This window comes from Cyprinus carpio, chromosome B4, assembly GCF_018340385.1.
Source record: "Cyprinus carpio isolate SPL01 chromosome B4, ASM1834038v1, whole genome shotgun sequence".
In the NCBI taxonomy this organism is placed as follows: domain Eukaryota; kingdom Metazoa; phylum Chordata; class Actinopteri; order Cypriniformes; family Cyprinidae; genus Cyprinus; species Cyprinus carpio.
Window position 1 is genome coordinate 13,810,904 of NC_056600.1, and position 21,483 is coordinate 13,832,386.

The 21,483-nt window shown below is 36.6% G+C and overlaps 1 protein-coding gene across 3 annotated transcripts in view; it reads right to left on the reverse strand.

Annotated features, from left to right (window-relative positions):
- LOC109072482 (UHRF1-binding protein 1-like) overlaps positions 1-21,186 on the reverse strand; it is a 37,259-nt gene extending 16,073 nt beyond the window's left edge. For all 3 annotated transcript variants that reach the window (XM_042722092.1, XM_042722090.1, XM_042722089.1), the window contains exons 1-12: positions 20,935-21,186; positions 9,992-10,154; positions 4,514-4,552; positions 4,041-4,132; positions 3,585-3,774; positions 3,369-3,509; positions 2,304-2,474; positions 1,947-2,127; positions 1,774-1,857; positions 1,533-1,679; positions 343-452; positions 48-189 (exon numbers count right to left, since the gene is read on the reverse strand). In XM_042722092.1, the coding sequence (XP_042578026.1) occupies positions 48-189; positions 343-452; positions 1,533-1,679; positions 1,774-1,857; positions 1,947-2,127; positions 2,304-2,474; positions 3,369-3,509; positions 3,585-3,774; positions 4,041-4,132; positions 4,514-4,552; positions 9,992-10,154; positions 20,935-20,978 (1,504 nt within the window). In that variant the 5' untranslated portion in view covers positions 20,979-21,186. The remainder of the gene's footprint in view (positions 1-47; positions 190-342; positions 453-1,532; positions 1,680-1,773; positions 1,858-1,946; positions 2,128-2,303; positions 2,475-3,368; positions 3,510-3,584; positions 3,775-4,040; positions 4,133-4,513; positions 4,553-9,991; positions 10,155-20,934) is intronic.
- Between the last annotated feature and the right edge of the window lie 297 nt (positions 21,187-21,483).

Below are 21,483 nucleotides of genomic sequence, written 5' to 3' on the forward strand. Positions count from 1 at the left end.
TTCTGATTTGTCAGCATTTATGATGGAGGTTGTCACTTCTGTCTTACTAGGATAGTCTTTGCCATCCGGGAAGTAGTACTCTGTGAATTCCGCGTGGATAGCCGGCATTTCTTGGGGGAGGTAGAGGATTTTCTTATTGCAGGAGATCATGCTTTGAGGACTTGAGCGGGACTGGTCTGCTGTAGACACCCAACACAGCATAACAATCAACTTTTAAAGGGTGACTTATTCATAAATATTTCATCATTTACTCAGTCAGTGATGACAGCATTGATGCATCTCGATAAAACACATTTGAATTTGAAACGACTAAATATTGTATGTGTATTCTTCCATACAAACCTGATAGATGCTGAAATCTGCCATCCGTAGCACAACTGAGCTGGACATGAGTTGGGTTCTCGGTGCAGGTGGGGGCGAAAAGGAAGTGCTGGAGCTGGTGGAGATCCTTCCTGAAGGAAACACATAAACTCAGACATCACAAACACAGTGGACCATCTGCACAAACCACAGCCATGTGTTTGTGAGGCACCTCAAACGCACACCAGAGAGGTACCTGTCTCCAGACACCAGCAGCAGTTGGCCATGGGGGAGAGCGGCCACAAGCCATCTGGGCCTGAGTCCAGCTCCCTAACCATTATCTCTCCACCCTTCTCCTCTAAGACAATCGACTGATGGACTGGGGACACAGAACCCATTACGCAAAAAACCTCTCAAACTAGGACAGGTGTTAGCTGCTACCAGGACACACTTAATGGCCACAACACATTCTAATGACTTCAAAATTGAATCCATAATCATAATATACTCATATAATGTAGATATATTAGCCATACTATGCTATTGAGCTAAAAACTGTAACACTTTAGCTAAAGACCCTTATACAAAGACTCTGCTATACTTTCAGTGGCCACATGGAAGACCTCTTGTTAGCCATGAACAGAACTACAACCCATAACAGTGTAGTCGGTGTCATCTGAAAGTGTCTTTGTGAAGAGCCCTTAAAATAGAGTGTCACAAATTCTTGCTATATCGATTGTTTGGATGAGCAGATATCCCAGGTCTATACATCTATAACAGCTGTCTATTAAATAACCAGTATCCGGATCACATTTCATCCCAAAATCCCCCCCTAAAAATAAAAGAACAAACTAATAAAAAATGAATTAAGGAAACTGATTTTTTTATAATTTTTATGACATTTTGCGCACAACTTACCATAATGCATCCCTTTATATGAAAAATAATATGAATGTTAGACATTTTTAAAGTCAGCACAAATTCAAGGCAGTACATCAGTACTACTATGAGATATATATTTGTGTGTGTGTATGTGTGTGTGTGTGTAATATGGGAAAATGGATTTAATAGTCATAATAATAACAACAGTTCTTATTTATTTAAATTTTAGGGTCAAATATGATCCAGACATGTTTTCAATGGGTTGCATGAAATTTATCCATTTTCTGTTTTTCAGTTACAATGAGATGAAATCAGCGATCAAGGTGTGTTAATGGGAAAGACGTTCTCACCATGCTGAGGGGAGCTCTGAGTCTGGCCACTGACTGCATTTTTGAGCATTTCCAAATTAGACTTAAACTCATCCAGGAGAGAACGGGCCCAGGTCTCACGGGACTTTGTAGCCTCACCGTAATGCATCCAGTGCATACAGGTCTCACCTGAGAGAGAGAAAGAATGATGTTTTGATAATCTGAACATCTTCCTGTTTAACAGGTTATTACAGTAAGAATCTAATGTGTTTGAAGAGTTTACCAGCTTTGTGGTAGGGATAATAATCTACGCTGATAGAGCTGAAGGACAACTGCACTGCACCACCATCTAATCTCTTATTAATTCCTGCAGAGTGAAAAAGACATATTTCAGCTTAACACCAAACTCTATAACACACTTTGGTGTTAACAGTATTATGTGTGCATATGTGGTACCTCTGTCCTTGTCAATGGTGTCATCGCAGATATGCAGGTCGAGATGTTTGATTTGGAGGTGGTGTGAGGTCTCACGAACATCATAGGCGTTAAACAGCCGTGCCATAGAAGCGCTCTGATCTGCTGTGGCTGAAGCCTGCTGTGTGCGCACCTGCTGTGCTGAGGGGGGTGCTGGTGTTACCTAAAAACACAGAGAAAAAAATTCCAATGTAAATTCTAGGACTAAAATGTACAACCAGTAGGGGGCACCAAAATACTATTTTGAGACTAGAAAGCAAAATTTAAAAAAGAGGTAGTCTGAAACTTTTGGTGTGGCTGATTAGTGAAGGGGACGAGGAAGTGGCATGAAATACACACCTGTGTGGTGTCGGGGGCCATGCTCTTCCTCTGCGCGGCTGATTTCTCCATGGCTTCACTAAGAGACTTAGCGTACTGCACCATGGCCTTGAGCTGAGAGTCCGTCAGCACCCACAGCAGGTCATCCAGGATCAGAATCAGCTTTGATGCAATAACATTACAGTCTTTCATCTGGAAAAAACATGGGCATACAGCCATGAGGCACCTTTCTGCAACATTACTCTAGTCTTCAGTGTCACATGATCTTTCAAAAATCATTCTTATATCCTGATTTGGTGCTCAAGAAACATATTATCAAATCTGAAAACAATTGTGCTGCTTAATATTTTTGTGGAAACCATGATAAATTTTGTTTTCCGGATTATAATGGTCAAAAGAACAGCATTTATTTAAAAAATAAATATTTTTTAACTCGTCTTTACTGACGGTAAATAATGAATAAAAACAGTAATAGTAGGAAAAAAAAAAAAGAGAGAGACCCCAAACTTTGAACAACTGTATTTATGCTGAATCTATTATATTGTTGTATGTCTGTATTATATTGTTTAATGTCTTAATATTTGTTTTTTGGTTTAATGACACCAGCATTCAAGTTTATATTGTTTATTTTATTTTTAAAACAATTTAGAATCTTCAATATTCCTCTTAGTGTTACATCATGATGTTTTATTGACTTAATTTTTTTAAACAATTTTTTTCCAGGTTAATGAAGGAATTTAGAACCTAGATTTTCAATATGCTTCCTACTGCATTTAATTTAACCTTGCAACATTTGACCGTACTAAATGTACAGAGCTTGTTTGCATTTGTTTTTATGTGAGGCCTGGATGCTACCAAAATAAAACCCTCTAAACAGCTGCCAATATTCAGACTACCAACAGAGAAACGTATCCCGGCTGCCCGCAGAGTGTAGAGCTGATCCACAGAAGAATGAGTGCTACACACACTCTCAAAAATACACATACTAGGACAGTGATCCAAAAATTGACAGTTTGGATCTAATTTGGAACTTTTAACCATTTGTTTCTGTTTGAGAGTGTGAAAGGAGCATGTGTGCATCCTTACCCTCCTCTTTAAAGAGACTCTGATCTTTGACTGGTTGGTGATGAGGCGTATAGGGGCGCTGACAACCTCATGTTCTGTGTTCTGGATGGCATCCGCTTCAATCCTGATCATCTGCCAGCTCACTTCCTTAAATGTTAGGATCTAAAACAAATCATGGTGTTAACATATAAACACATACCTCATAGACACCACAACACCATAGGTATCTCTTGTCACCTCTCCACGTGTGGGGTCCAGGATGCGTGTGTATCGGAGGTCACTTGTGGCCCAGCTGGTGTTAACGCTGTAGACCTGGAGCTGCGAGAGCTCGAAGGAGGCGTTAAAAGCTTTGGCGCTGATGCGGATAACTATGGAGTTCACAGAGAGAGAGATGCCCTCCACAACCTTTTCTGCAAAACCATATTCACTGGCAAAGAGAGAATAATATTACAAATAAACATATAATATCAGGCTTGCGAGCGTTTTACACTACAACAAGTTTTCGCCAAAAAGCAATCTCTAACAAACAAACAAACAAAAACAAATACAAAAAGAAATAATCTTTTCCATGGCTTTTCAAGGCACATTTTATACACCTCCAGGTTTTCCATGACAGAAGGAACCATTAAAAAAAGGAAGCAGCAGAGGAGAGATACAAATCAAGGCAGATAAAGCTGATCAACTGAAACTGACCTTTGACCTGAGGCTGTTGCAATGGGGGATGGGCCGTTGGGAGGGCGAGGCTCGTCACAGGTGCTCATCTCCATGACAACTTTATCCAAAGTCTGAAAGACATGATTTACAGTTGAAATAATTAAGCTACAGAAATTGTCTTTTATGCCTTGAACAAAACAGCAACAACAACAAAAACACAACAAAAACAAAAAGTAAACAAGACAACATAAAACAAAAAGCAAAAAACACACAAAAGCAAAAAAACAGCGAAACAACACAACAACAACAAAAAATAGTGAAACAAAAAAAAAAGCAAAAAAAAAAAAAACGGTGAAACAAAACAACAACAAACAACAGCAAAACAAAACAACATAAAACAAAAAGAAAAAAACACACAAAAACAAAAAACAGCAGAACAAAACAACATAAAACAAAAAATGTAATTAAGTAATAAAGACAAAATATTTTTAATAAAGTGTTATTATTATTACCAGAGTGATTGGATGAGCCTTCAGCTTGGTCCATGGGATCTAGTGCGCGTACGCACACACACACACACACACACACACGCACACGCACACACAAAGGAAAAATATATTTACAGTATATCCAACATTGTCCTTCATAATTAAAGTACACAGCCTGTAATTTGGCACTGTTTGCAGTACCTTTGCTAAGATATGATGTGTTTACTCATGTCTGTGTTGGTGTGTGTTAATAACATTGCTTTTTCTAGATAAAAACACGCTTTAAAGATTCCCTTTTTGTATTCCTGGCTATATGGCTATATTTGTGACAGCCAAACACCCTCAGAAATATACTGAAACTTGTCAAATATCGACTTGAGGATATTTTAAAGGCTCATAAATCACGTTCTTCAAATCTAATAATCTCTACCGGTTTGCTTAGTATGAATACCACTGCATCAATGAAAGGTCCTCACTAATTTAACTTCTAAGATGTGTGTGTGTGAGAGAGAGAGAGCAGTTTTTTCCCGTGTGCATCAGTGAGTGTTCAGAAGCACCTGGAGCACAGCCAGAGGGAGAAAACTGCACGTTCCTCTTAAAAATAGTCAGAAGGGGACAAGAAACACACATGCACTCATCTCTAAAGAGAAGAATATAAAAAAAGCTGTATTTCATTTCCTCTGCACTCGAATATGGATGTGAAAGTAGAGAGTTAAAAAGCTCAAAGCAGCAAGAATATTAGGCATTGAAATATACTAAAATTGATGTTAGGAGATCATAGGGAGGAATAATAATGAAGAAAAAATAGGAAAGGGAGCATTTCAAAGGGTAGATCTATTTGTGAGGTTCATCATAGAAAGTACATCCTTTCTCTCCGTCAGTCATTATACAGGCGTGAGCTTCATTTAACCAGTCAGACTGCTGCACAAGGGCCGCACTGACCCTCAGAACAGCTGCGGCTATCGTGTTTTATCAATACACACAAGGACATCCATTGAGGTTTCATTAAATAACTACGTGGCTGAGCATGTCTAGACAAGAATGGAGGAATGGCCAATAATGGTTGTGGAAAACTGCAGCAGACTACTAGATAATTGATGCCAGAGTGAAGGATGGAAAGGTCTACTGGGAACAGAAAGAGGAAGAGAGAAAGGGAAAGCTCAAGTAGAAGTAGAAAGTAAAACTACGAGATCAGCCTGTATTGCTTAAGCTCTATAGACTGAAATAACAGGACTGGGAAATCATGTGGTGTTTGTTCCTGTAACTAAAGCATCATCTATAACGTCAGGTTTTAATTACTACAACATTTCCTGCAACTGTCGACTCATTGTTATGACAATACTAAGCTATTCAAAGTATCATTGTGTCTTTGCTCTATTGAGGTTTGAGTGGTCATTGTGCTGTAGGGCTGCAACTAACGATTATTTTTATAATCGATTAGTTGGCCGATTAATTTTTCGATTAATCGGATAAAAAAAAAAACTTTATTTTAATTTTAATTGACAAAAACATACTATTCCACATTCTGCCCAATGTCCTTCAAACAAATGTGCCACCTGAATGCTATGAAAACATACAGTGCATAACAATTTATTAGACCACCTGTCATAATAGAGAAAACACAAATATTTTAGAAATGTCAAAAAAAAAAAAAAAAAAAAAAATTAAATCTAAAAGTGTTATTGTCAATAACAAACCGATAACAAAAAAAACACGAACTAAACAGTATTTATGCACATAATAACAAAAAGGCCTCTTTTGCCTTTGATAACAGCTTGCATGCTTGCTGACATGTACTTTTTGACTAATTGGGTGTCTTAATAAAAAAACATTATAAAGCACTTGACTATTTTTTTCTGCCTTTCTTTCATAGATAACAGCAATAATTATATTATAGCATTAGAAATAGCCTACTACTGTAACTAAAGTGCATACTGGAGGACTAATCAATACAGAAAGCTAAAAAATTATTTTGGTAAATACCAGTACTGTTAGTTAAGAGCAGCAGTGGCACAAACCTTACAAAACGGGTTAAAAAAACTTAAATAAATTTGTTTTAATAAATTTGTTAATCACTGTATGCAATATAGTTTAAATCTCTAGATCAAAAATTTAAATAATAAAGATAATTAAGACAAATAAAATCACAGTAAACCTCTGCAGGAACATTTTGATCACAGTCAGTCTGTCATTTCTTTATCCTGCAAAAGCGTCTGACATTTATATTCAGACAATTACATGCCACGGTACCTTCACAGTTTCTAGTACTCTCACAAATTACTCGCACCGCATGTTGACTTTTAAACATAAATGTAATGTTCAACAACAGATATTTCAGCACAGTGAATGTTTTCTCCCTCTCTGCTGTGTTCCGTCTGTTTAACGCGTGTGCCTGCCGCGCCGGCGCTCTTTCAGCAAGGATTTCAACTTAACAGGATAGTTCACCCCCAAAAAATCAAAATTATGTCATTAATGACTCACCCTCATGTCGTTCCAAACCCGTGAGACCTCCGTTCATCTTCGGAACACAGTATAAAGATATTTTAGATTTAGTCCGAGAGCTTTCTGTTCCCGAGAATGTATGTACGGTACTGTCCACGTCCAGAAAGGTAAATAAAAACATCTTCAAAGTATCCATGTGACATCAGAGGGTCCGTTAGAATTTTTTGACATCGAAAATACATTTTGGTCCAAAAATATCAAAAACTACTACTTTTATTCAGCATTGACTTCTCTCCCGGGTCTGTTATTGAGCGCGCCGTTCACAGCACATCCGGTTCGAGAAACGAATCACAATGCACCTCGATGTAACCGGATCTTCTTGAACCAGTTCACCAAATCGAACTGAATCGTTTGAAACGGTTCGCGTCAACAATAAGCATTAATCCACAATGACTTAAGCTGTTAACTTTTTTAACATGGCTGCTACAGTTCAAATAAATCAATATCCCGGAGTAATTCATTTACTCAAACAGTAACTGACTGAACTGATGACCGAGCCCAGATAACGAACGAAACATTGACTCGTTTCTCAGGTCAAGAACCGGTTGCATCGGTTTTCGGATCACCGGTAGTGATGGGAAGTTCTGTTCTTCTCCGCAGGACAGTTTGATTCAATAAACCGGTTGCCGAAAACGGTTCACCAAGTTCTTTTGCGCTCGACGTAATGACTTCTTTGGCGATGATTGCCCTTGATTCAAGCCTTCGGTTTACACCGCGCTCATAACATTAGCACAGAATCAGTTCAGAATCAATCACCAAAAGAAACCAGTTCGGTTCAGACGCGCTGTGTGTCAGTCTGCTTCACGCATGCGGAGTATCATCAGCTCCTCGTTCTCGAATCGGATGCGTCCGACAGAAACGGTTCTTGACTCGAGAACGAGTCAATGTTTTCGTTCGTTATCTGGCTCGTTCAGTCAGTGTACTGTTTTGAGTAAAATGAATTACTCGGGATATTGGTTTATTTTGAAGTCAGAGGGAGTGTCAGCCATGTTAAAAAAAGTTACAGCTTAAGTCATTTGTGGATTAATGCTTATTGTTGACGCGAACCGTTTCAAACGATTCAGTTCGATTTGGTGAACTGGTTCAAGAAGATCCGGTTACATCGAGTGATGTGCTGTGAACGGCGCGCTCATAACAGACCCGGGAGAGAAGTCAATGCTGAATAAAGTCGTAAGTTTTTGGATATTTTTGGACCCAATATGTATTTTCGATGCTTCAAAAAATTCTAACGGACCCTCTGATGTCACATGGACTACTTTGAAGATGTTTTTATTACCTTTCTGGACGTGGACAGTATACCGTACATACATTCTCAATGGAGGAACAGAAAGCTCTCGGACTAAATCTAAAATATACTGTGTTCCGAAGATGAACGGAGGTCTCACGGGTTTGGAACGACATGAGGGTTCATTAATGACATTGACCGATAACAAAGTTTTTTACGCTGAGGACGCACACAGACTGTCAGGACGGGCCTTTATGTAAAAATGGAAAGGCTTGCGTGAATTTATGACATTTACAGATAAAGATATGACCGATAACAAAGTTTTTTACGCTGAGGACGCACACACGTATCCGTCAAAGCAACTGACAGGGCAAGCCATTATACCAATGCATCAGCTTGAAGCTTAAAATAAAGATTTCTCATGTTTTGGGCAGCCTGGATAACAAACTTTTCCTGCAGGAGCTCATTCTGTTTCCTCCACTATTTTTAGATGCATTTTTGTCCATAGAAATGCGTTATTCAGTGCTGTAATTTAATGTGACCAGCTGAAGTTGGACGTGCACTGTGGACAGGTCCGTCTAATTGATAATGAGAATCATTGTCGATGATTTTCATAATCGATAATAATCGATTCGTTGTTGCAGCACTAGTGTGCTGTCATAGATTTGCTGTTGAGATTACAGAGCTCAGTCACTGTATTTCCTCACCACAAACCTGCCGTCTGGTTTCCTAATGTAATCAAATGTGGTGCAAGACTTTGCTTAGTGTGTATTGCAGTGGTGATCTGTACTTATAAATATGGTGAAAGACGGTGTATAATATTGTTTCACGAAAAAATATTACGGCTATTATTAATAGCCATAATAATAATAATAATAAATAATGAAAATAATATAAAAACAAAAAAAAAATTTATTGTAATAATACTACCATCATCAACAACAACTATTATTATAAATACTACCACCAATACTACAACTAAAAATACTAATATTATCAACAATATGTGTAACTCAAAAATACTCTTACTGTATGTGTATTGCAGTGATGTTAAAATATGTACTTTTAAATATGATTAAAGCCAGTGTATAATATTGTGTCAAGGACAAAAATATTATGACTAGTACTACTATTATTAATAACCATAATAACAATAAATAAATAAAACAAATAATAAAAAGTAATAAAAGTAATAAAAACAACAGTAATAACAATATTTTTAATTTTATGATGATGATTATTATCATCATCATTTTTAATACTACTACTGCTTCTACTACTATTATTAATAATACTAACAGCAATAATAATTACAAATTTATACTAATTACATTATTATTATTTTAGTAATAATTAAAACAATATTTTCAAATGATGGCTTCTGTAAATAAAATATTTTTAAGATGTTTTTTTTTTTTAAATTGTCAAAATAAAAAAATAAAAAAACACTGAAAATTAAAATAAACAATTTTAAATGAAACAAGTGAATTTACTTCGACAACATTATCATGTACTTTATGAATGTTCACTTTGAGATTTGCTAAAGATTATATGTAACGTTATCAACTTATATTTTTAAAGTGAGTCTTTAAGTGAGTATTACACAACGGCTATATTATCCTATACAATAAAATCTGTAATAACTGTCTATGCAGTCTAATAACGGATTACAAGTCTAGAGAGCTGAACTTAATTATCTTCCCAGCTAATTCTACACCACTGGTGTCAGAGGACTCGTGTTGATGATGTCATCAAGAAGCAGGGGCGTCTCTTACCCGGATGGTGGCCTTGTTGCAGAAGACTTTATTAATGGCGAGCCAGGTGGGCAGATCCAACATGTTCTGCAAAACCTCCTCATCCAGCTCCAGGTTGGTAAGCTGGCCCTCCCCTTTCAGAGTGCTCAGATTAATCTTATCTGGGGAGAGGTTCTTAGCAAACCTGAAGAAAAGAGAAGGAGAGACAGAGAGAGGAACAATGAGATATCAGGGAATAAAATCAAGAAAGTGAGGAAGGCAAAAAAAAAAAAAAGAAAAATCTTTCCATTATGGTTTAATGGCTCTTTCTCTTGACTGTAATTACAGCTTTACAAGCAAGCAGACCGGTGAGCTGTGCTGTTACCACCCACCACTTGAAAGCTGTGTGTGTGTGTGTGTGTGTGTGTGAGTGAGTGTGTGTGTGTGAGAGAGAGAGAGAGAGAGAGAGAGAGAGAGAGAGAGAGAGAGAGAGAGAGAGAAATGTTTCAAATATGCTTAAGTTCAGTAATGGGTGATTAAAGACATTACTTGCTAGAAAAGGCTATTTTCACTGAATTACACACACACACACACACACACACACACACACACACACTTTTCATTTTCAATGGATACAATGAGCTCCACCTTAATACAGCATTATATAATTAAAAAAATATATATAAAAATGTTAAAATAATATTATGGTAACAATATACTAGGAACCAATTCTCACTATTAACTAGCAGCTTATTAGCAAGCCTATTATTACCATATTGGCTGTTTAATCGTGATATAAAGAATTTAATCTGCATGACTATATTCTACATCCCTAATCCTATACCTGAACTTAACATCTACCTTATTAAATGTTAAAAAGCAGCAAAAGTCATAGTTAATGGTTTGTAATTAGCAAGAATTAGACCTTAAAGTGTGACCAGTATTATTAGTATAATTATAATATAATTAATAATCAATATTTTAATTAATATGTCTAAACTATTTTAATATAATCATTATAATTATTGCTTTTATTATTAATTCACGAATTCAAACAGATGAACACTATTAACTGCACTGATTATATGGTGCAATTAAACTTGTAGCAAAATTTGGTAGTTTAAGTTAAACCAGTAGTTAAACCAGCACAATATATATTAAATATTTGAAAATTGTTTTGACAAAAGAAAAACACTGAACAACCACTTAAAATTAATTTACTGGAAATCTTTCATTTTCAACGGAGAGTTTCAGATTCAACTTGAACTGTGTACTGTAGGCTATGTGAAATTATTTGGTATGATTTCATCCTGAACACATCCTGCCTCTTGTAGAATGGACGGTTACTGAATAAAGGAATCAGAAATAATTATTCACATCATTTAACACTGTAGCCACAGGCAATCCAGAACTATTGCTGGTCATTTGTCTTACACTGGAAATTATTCATTCATTACTCATTCATTCATTCATCCATCTCATCATGGTCATTAAGCGGAGGGTAAATGCTCCCACTGTTGTGCTCTTTTACTGGAGATGCAAAAAACCATCTCATGGGTAAATATGCGACCCCACAAACAATTAAAACAAATATGACTGCCAACGGGGGAAAGTTGCTTCGGAGGTCACAGACAGGCCATGTTTTTCATTTATGCCCTGCCGATATCCTATCCACAATGAAATAAATATACTGTATTTGGAGCGTTCTATGATGTTCTTCCCAAATGTAGCCACCCTGAGGATCCAAATGCACATCGGTTTCAGTGACCCGGAGCATCTGAGGAGAGCTCACACAGAGGCCATGACCTTGTGTTTCTGAGCGCATTGATTTTTCAGTTAATGTTTAAGAGTGTTCCCACAAGTGCAATGTTCTCTGGACAGCTCTCAGCACCGAGGCTGATAACAGAACTCATTTGTTATCATTTCCTTCAGCTGTTTTCGCTCGGCGGGCTAATGACACAAACAGGTCAGGGTGTGGAAAAACCGGTCACTCAAAGCCTATGATGTGGCCAAGGTCAACGCTAGCCTGGGCAAAAATGTTTTTGTGTTTCATGAATAGCTTGAAGATGTTGAATGGCCTGCTTATTTTGACCTTCAGCCCAGTTTAAACGCACTAACACACACAGTCGCACACTCTGAGTCTGACACAGACTAAACCAAAAGCTTGACTAAAAATGATTGCTCCTTTGAGAGTCACCGTTAACTGTGTAATTAGGTCCCAGACTAGGTGTAATCTGAATCAGAGAGAACACCCTTAGATGGCCGGTTAATCCTGTTTCACAACTATCTCACTCTAACAGAATCAATTAAAGAGCTCTAAATAAAGAAGAAGAATAGATTATTAAAGCCTAATAACTGAGGGACAAAACAACAGTAACCATTTCAATAACTTCAAAGCTTCTAATACAGAGGCAGCTAAGTGTTTAAAACTGAGGTAACCACTGGCCTGGAAACCTAGAAACTACTGTACTTTAGTTCATGCAGGTAAAGTTAGAAGAGATAACAAACATTTCCAAAAACTGAATAAGGATGAAAGTGTCTAAAGGTCGGAAACCATGGCACTCACTTTCTAATGAGTCGCTTTTAATAATCCTGGGGCCTGTTCCATAAAACAAGTTTACCAAATAAGCCAGGTTTATTTCAATTAGTCTGACTTGTCAGTTGATTTGGTTCAAAATAAGTCAGACTAACTGAAATAAGCCTGGCTTATTTGATAATTATTTTTAACTGAACAGGCTCCAGCATAATGCAGTACGCAAAAAAAAAAAAAAAAATTACATGTAATTAAAACAATAATGAAATTATATTATTGTTGTTATATTATAAATAATTAAATAAATTAAGGTTTATTATAAATATAATTAATAACATACATAATAAATAAATATAATAATACAATTTAAAATACAATGTAAAAGTAAATTACAGATAAAATAATAAATTAAAAATTTTTATGTACTTAAATTTAAAAGAACGAATAAAAACTTGTAACAAAATCATATTAAAAATTTAATGAAATTATAATATAAATAAAATTATAAAAATAATTAAATATAATAATTTAAAAACTAAATTTAAAAAGTTACAAGTTACACAGTTAAAATTTAAATTTAATTAAAAAATAATGAAAATTATATGCAATTAAGCAAAAATGTTAATTAAATCAAAGAAAACTAAACACACACACACACACACACACACACACAAAAAAAATCAAATACAAAAAAAAAAAATTAAAACAATGCAAATAAACACTTGTATAAAACTGATTGTTTTGTGATTTATTTTTGTATTTAAAAAAAAATGTGGAGGAAGCAGCAAAAAAAAAAAAAAAAAAAAAACAAAGTTGAATGGTGATGAGGCAGACAAATTTCCTTTATTCTGAGTCTCCACAGAACTGTGGTGTGAATTATTAAACCGCCGCTGTGCAACGAGCCCTGCGTGGGCTTGTTCATCACTGTGTGTGTGAAACAAAACCAATAACCAAACATGAGACAGGGAGTGTGAAAACTTCCATAGACAAGCCAGTTCAAAACGAAATGAGAACAGTCTGCCTCTGCGTTACGTAGCCATGCTCTGAGAACAGTTAAATATTCATTCAGACACGGCCTACCTTCGTTCTTTGATATCAGATATCAGGTCAGTCCTAAGAACGCTCCGTCACTACAGTGAAGAGATCGGACAGATGCCAGCCAGGTGACATCAGGTATAGAACTATACCTGGATCATCTATTAGCAAAACTGAGGTAAATACATCTTTATTTGGTTGTAATAGACTATATTTACTTTTAAAACATAATTTCAGTGTTGAAGAAGGTCATGTACAAATTACAAGTTTATTTCTACAACTGCATGACGTAAACCACCATACTGCCCCATCCTAGATGAAAAAAAAATTATAACCAGCCTACTACAAAACGAGCAGTGTTTTAACAGTCAACACATTCTGTCCCAGTGATACCAGCACTCTTGAACTGATATGAGGGAGGTGTTTGGCCTAACAGCACAAGACCACACTGTCAGAAGCACAGACACCCATTCATACCATCAACTATCACATAATATGCCCAAAGCTCCATAGAATTAACTCACACATTAGAACATGTATGCAGACCCTGAAATAATGGGTTTAATTTTGCTGTCCGCATTTAAATATGACAACGTGTAAAAAAAAAAAAATGCATCTATTTTTAACTTCAAACCTTTGCTTCCAGTTAAAATACAAGTCCTCTATCCAAAATATTGCTTTCTCCAGCGTAAAAGTTGTCTTGTCTGAATCAGGTGAGAAATATGCACAGATCAAGCACTGTCCAAAACAGTTCTGAACAAATATGTTTGTGGATTTTGATGCGAGAGGACAGCAAGAGATGGACTTCTTCATCAGAGGGAGTGTTATTATGGATTATGGACTGCAATTTTGGCCAGAAGAGATTTTAAGTTAAGAGGCCTTATGAATTTGTTTCTTACAAACATGCAGCTTTCCACTTCAAAAGATGTTAATTAATGGACTGCAGTAATGTGGATTACGTGTGGGTTATTGTGATGTTTTTAGCAGCTGTTTGGACGGCACCCATTCACTGAGAGTGATGTAATGCTAAATTTCTCCAAATCTGTTCCAGTGAAGAAAACTAACTCATCTACATCTTGGATGGCTTGTTGGTGAGCAAATTGTCATTTTTGGTTGAACTTGTTCCTTTAATATGTGGATGAGGCACATTCAAAGTTACTGTAAAGAGGCATAAACTACACTGACTGACCATTTTTAAATTCTGATCAGAATGTAACTGGTCTATTTTAAATTGCTGTCATTTCATAAAATAGATCAAGTTGTGCTATATTCACCATTCAGCAATTAAGGGTGTTTAACAGAGTGAATCACTTGTAATACATGGCCTCAAGTGACATATTGATCTTATGAAATGGTAGAAACAGCAATAAGACTGAAAAGAGCAATACTGAATAGATTATTATTCACTAAAATGCTGCCAAGAAATCAGACATCGAGTAAAGACAAGATACGGTGTCTTCTTGTGAAAAAATGTTTCATTACTGTCTAGGCACTTTTGAAACATGAAATTCAGAAAGAAAAACTCAATGTCTGCACTCACTGGTTGAAACTTATGCGGCCTTGATGATGTCACCTGAAATGGAATGTTGTTTGAAAGGTCAAGCATTTAGATGATAGATTACAAAAACAAACATTTTTGTTCTCTTTTGGAATACTGTGAATGTGCACAGCAAAATATAACCAGAAACATGTATTCAAAAAAGTACATTTTCCATGTTTGATTTTTAACTTACCAAGTTAAAAAAAAAAACTAATTGTCATAATATAATAGCAACCATAATAGCAGCTTGTATCCCTGCACTCACTGGACAAATTTCAAAGTGTGGGCATCTCTTGAATTAGATGCTTGAAGGAGATTATGCCCCAGTTATGGTGACTTATTAATCTACCGCTTTACGCCAAGGACACAGAAGGAGAGCTCTGAATAGCCCAAACGCAGCAGTTATTCACAGGATGACAGACGCCCTCATAGACCCTCTGCAAATGTCACAAAGATACACACAAACAAACATCCCACAAACACAAGAGCCACGAGAGAGTACTCAGCCTCATAGAGCCGTCCTGAAATCTCCTGAGCATCTACAGCATATCTCAGCATAAGGTTTTAGACAAGCCCCAATCAATAGTGGTGTGTGGACAAATTCTGGGCAGGGAAAAAAATTGCGTCCAATGGGAGTCATTAGAAAACAACAGCTGAGGGATAGAACCTGAAGAAGGTCGTCATGGCGATAATGTCAACAACAGCAAGGATAAACAGCATAGAAGTGCTAAAAGAGAATAGATGGTTACTTCACTGAGGGCTTTCCTGCAGACAGAACAAATTTTTGCTCTTTTTTCAACCCAAGATATGAATTAGAACTAAATCGCTTGTTATTTAAACAAAGACCTAGGCTTATGCCCAATAAAACATTTCATTAACTTCTCGGAGGACATAACATAGTGTCAGTAATTTAAAAAAAGAAGAAGCAGTGATTCATTTGGGTTCACTTACAAATAACAATGTTCACTGTAAAAAGTGCTACGCGACAAAATACAATAGAAGCTATTATTCTGTCTACACTGGATGCGGCGAGGTGCGACATATTCCCAACAGTAAACTGCTGCTGCATTCTGTTTATGACGTACTGACTGACACCAATTTCACATTTTCAAAATTTTTATTATGTCGAGAACCGTTCATCCGATCGACTTCAAATGTGGCGGGTGTGTTGCTGCGGACCCAAGGGAGTGCAGGGTTGCATTTTGGTGCAATATGGCCACACAACACATTCAGAATTAATAGACATTCAATAAACTACAGAACAGCACAAGCCGGAAGCAGCGCACCTCACGCGGGCAGGGCTTATATGCTCTGAGAACAGACACTGCACTAGTGATACAAAACACACAGGTCTGTTATGAGCAATACTTTTAATAAAGACAAATTATAATTAGGCTGGGCTACTTACAGAACTCAGGCGATTTTTCTAATAATTTATTCGAATAATCAAATATTCTGGTCCAGCCCTGCTCATTTCTTTATGAATCAGACCAAACTGATTGTGTTTTATGTTTGTTTTGCAAGTAACCTTATTTTAGTATTATTCAGATTCTATTACAATATTATTTAATTTTTTGAATGGGTTTTCTAAACATATTTCCGGTTTCAGTTTTTATTTTATTAACGTTATGGGCTTTTGACATTTTAATTAGTTTTTTTTTTTTATATATTTCTATTTAACCTTAATTTATGCTATTTCCATTTTAGCTTTAGTAATTTTAGTACTTCAACTTAAACATATTTTATTTCAGCTAGCTGCCAAAGCAACTTATGTCATTTTTTTGTTAAAATTTTTAATCAATAATAAATAAAAAAGTCTATTTAAAAAACAATACACAAAAAAAACTATAAAACCTATTAGTAAATTAAAAGTTACGTACGTAATTTTTTACCATTTACAAGGGGTAGTCAGTGTAGCCCTATAATTTTCACCATTTACAAGGGGTAGTTAGTGTCAGTTTAATTGCCGTCCGAATCCAGGATGTCTGTGTTTTTCTCTCACCAGCCCAGTAAAAATCCCCGGCCAAATTACCTACTGTTCTTTGGAAAACACAAACAAATCGGGCTTATGATGCAAAATCAGCCTAATCATATTGGCTCTTCTTAAGGCTGACTAGTTGTTCAACACAGTTGACATTTGACAACCCACCAACTCAGACATTTCTGAAAATATGTAGGCCTAAATTTGCATTTCCCTATAAGACTGTGAAGCTTAAACACCCAAGTCTAACCACCAAAGGGTGAATCAAGGGGAAAGTACACAAGCATTTTCTGAGGCCTTGAGTGCGCAGGTGAGATCAGCCAACTTCCTTTTGGCTAAGTGATAAAAAAGGCTGAAAAAATCCACCGAGGTGCTTTAAGTTTCACTTCAGTTCACGTGAAAGCTCAGCTTCATTATCTGGAACAAACCCTGTGTCCTGAATCAGTTTGAGTCCCGGCGTAACAGGAAGAGACTGCTATCAACATAATCGACCAAAAGCTGCTAAAGTGCCACATATTGCTTGTCAATCATCTTGCAATCCAGCTGATCAATGCTAAAACACAGTCACCGTTACTGACAGTTGCTGCAGAAAATGCACCTGGGGATATGGCTGTTCAATAATGTCAGTCAGACCACTACATTTTTTTCTTTGTAAATATTTATTTTTTGCACATTCTTCCACTTTAAGACACTTTTGGCAAAGGAACAAATGTGCTGTTGAGCCTTGTGTTACTTTAATGTTTATGTGACTTGACTCTTCTTCTGATTTATTAAATTAAATTACCCATTCTTCTGTGGAGCACAAAACAAGAAGTTTAGTAAAATGATGACTTCAATTTCAATCTATTCCTCACAGAGACATCTTGTATGACTTCAGAAAACTTGGAATATGACATTTGTCTTAAATGATGACTTCAATTTTAATCTATTCCTCACAGAGACATCTTGTATGACTTCAGAAAACTTGGAATATGACATTTGTCTTTTAAAATACATTTAAGTTTTTTTTTTTTTTTTTTACTCTTTGAAGCTTGACTGTCCCTGGTTCCCGTTCACTACAATTTTATAGAACAGAGCAGCTCTCTTGGGTCATACTGGTTTAGAACAACAGGATGGCGAGTAAAAGATAACATTACTGAACTAACTATCCTTTAGATAAACCCTGATCTTAAGAATTCTCTGACGGAAATATTTTCTCATTCTGGCTTGGAGTTCATGATGCGCTATCCAGAAAACTAGTTATAAGAGAGTAAACACAGCCTCATTGACCACCACAAGATTTTCTACCCTGATTTTACAATGATTAGCCATGAACACACACAAACAGACAGACAGGTCTGCATTATCGGATTTATCTTCTAGAATGGGGGCCAAAGACTAGAAATACAGGCTGAGCATGTTTCATTCCTTTGACAACTGCCTACAGCTTCAATTGGTCCTTTTCTCATTTTCACCAGATTTTCAACTAAACTATAGGCCTACATAAGAAATATTATGTTTAAAAATATTTGAAATATAAATATACTATATAATATATATATAATATAAATCACTATATTCAAAATAGCTTCAGTGTTTTAATTAGAAAAACTTTGTGTAGCACTAAGGTGGTGCACAAAGACTGGTGGGTACATTTCCCTTTCCACTTCCTGTGAAGTGCTATGTTGACTTGTTCCCCATGTTGTTTTACACTCTCCATGGTTTAAAATCGAACACAAGATGGGTGCATACTCTCTGAAGTCCATTTTGTATCAGGCAATTGGAAGTTCCTCAAAATGTTTGATAAGCTAAACAATAAATATGAGACTATAACAGATGAAAAAAGTGCCGCCGCAAGAGGAATACTTAATTTTGTGTAGGTCAAAGTCTGGGTAAAAGTCACTAAGCGGTAAATTAATTCAACACAACGTCATAAACAATAAGTCTAGGTCCACAGTGTACACTATCCATTTTAGGAGGCCTTGAGCGCCACTATTCCTCCAGAAAATGCAGAGTGCGCAACCAACACCAACCCTGAAGGGCACGGTTTAAAGTTATGACCCTTATGAGACGCCATCACACACCATCTTTACTTTATCATGCTGACCAGTCGATATCTTGGACCTGTGCTATTGCTTATCAAACGAGGAACACCATGAGACACACTTCACCATTTTACCAAATGGCCTCTTTTGTAATTTTGAATGAATAGGTGTAGTATTTCATCTGGATGCGCTCCACTGAGGGAATAAATAATGCAGGTAGGTTGGTCTCAAGAACTGACACAACAATGGCACACAATAGTGAAACCATTTGGCACAACGTGCACTCGGCTGCAGAGGCAAACCATTGTTTCTGTTGAACCCAGGCAGTATCCTTACAATCTACTCAGTTTTAATTCAAATTCAATTGGAGAGTCTTCCATCTACAGGGCTGAAAGTTAATCCCACAAATATTATTGACACCAAAGAGCGACATGGTTGGAATTCCTTTCAGAACAACTTTTTTTTAGCTGATGAATGACAAAACCATTGACAACCAATCATAATCTATCCAAATTTGACAGACTCAAGCATTTAAAGCAGCAGATGACAAAACTCTAGCGTGCACTTAAAATAAACAGAAAGTTACCATGCATTAGTGTCAAAACTAATATAGTTATCTTTATAGTTATCATTCGTGGCCTTAAAAGTCCCACAGATTTCAACAGAACTGGATTGCTTGTCATTCATAAAGTTATGCATATCTCCTGCAGATCCATGTTTTGTGTATTAAAGGAGGTCCAATGTTGATTCATTTTTCAAAGTATCTGGACAAACATGAGTAAATGAGAAAATATATAGGCCTATTGAACGGTTGATTTCCATCTTTAAATACTTAAATAGTTACCATGTTTTTCAAATCCAATATATCCAACATAATCTGAGATTAGCACAAAAAAAAGAGTCCAATTCTGTCCATCTAGGCCTGATGAAATGAAATCACCATAGATACGCAAGGGGACACGTCACCCACCCAATATTATGAGTTGTGATGAAACTTAAATAGCGACAGACTTTTTCTTCTGTGTTTTGATGTACATCCAACCAAGTATAATGGCATATCAGAAAATAAAAAATGTAGGGCGGGTCTAAGCATTGGCTGTTGATGGAGGCAGATGAATGTGGGCTTGCAGCAAATACGTTTAAGTAAATGACTGGAGAAGTCCTGCATGCATTACTACAGAAAAGTCTAATGTTTTCACCTGGGAGATCCAGTTATGACATTTTAATTATAAAAATTATGAAAAAAAAAATGTAAATAAAAAATAACATATGCATGGATGAATCATTCACACTAAAATATAAAACTTGCATGTGGAAAACAGATTATATTTTTACACTCTAACTTTAAGATGCCAAATTCAGACTCTAACCTTACATTTATGTCCCATAGTTGTATAAATTCTTGGTTTACGTGGCATCCTACTAGACTGTTTGTTGATTAACTGACCTTTAAGTGTCAACCAGATACACCACAGCGCTAGCAATGGGTTTAGTCTGTCATGCAATGTCACTTAAATCTCACCAAGGATCTAACCTGTCTGAAGGGGATGGGGGGTGGTTTTTAAGGCAGGGGAAATAAAAAAAAAATTAAAAAAAATCCAAGCCATAAAGCACGCTCTCTTATCACGCTGACCCACAAAAAACAACATGATTAAGATGAGAGCAGACAGACTCGTTTAGCTGGAGACATGACACCCAAAGCGTGTTTTGACATCAACCCAGTGCAACAGCATTTAGTCTGGCAAGCTGTCAAAGCCCAGTTATGACCTATCAGCATGTGTCATCCAGCCCAGACACAGCAGCAGGACTCATCTCAGCCTTTAAACCTCGATTCGTGTTAATCGAGCATCGACATGTATGTAAAGGTCTGACCTGGAGAGATGTTTAAGGATCTGTTTCTTGATCAATCCAGCCATGACCGGTATCTCATCAATCACTTATCCAAAGACGGGCGGCAGATTTTGGAAGCTGTACATTTTAGGTTTCCTCCGGTCAACCGGAGTTTTTTCCTCTGAATAACGAAGCGTCGTAACGGGAGAATATAAACATGACTCGTAGAGGCGCCCGTCGCTACCGCTTCACCGTCGGGTCCATGTTGAATGCGCAATGACGCGTCGGTGGAGAAACGCGCGTGCGCAAGAGCACCCCATGAAAATTAGGCTCGCCCAAATCCGTTCAGCCAATAGGAATCTGTCTTGAAATTTACGTCACACAACGTCATTCAAGATTCAAGAGCTTTATTGTCAAATGTATTAGAGTACAATGAAATTCTTACTTTGCTTACATGGCGTTTGTTATAGTACTATACACATATAATAAAAAAAAAATCACAAAGATGTTTAGAATTCTTCAATTATTTTCTAATGGAGATTTCTTGTAAGCTATCCCCTGTAGTTCCCCCCCTCCCTTTTTTCCTGTTTG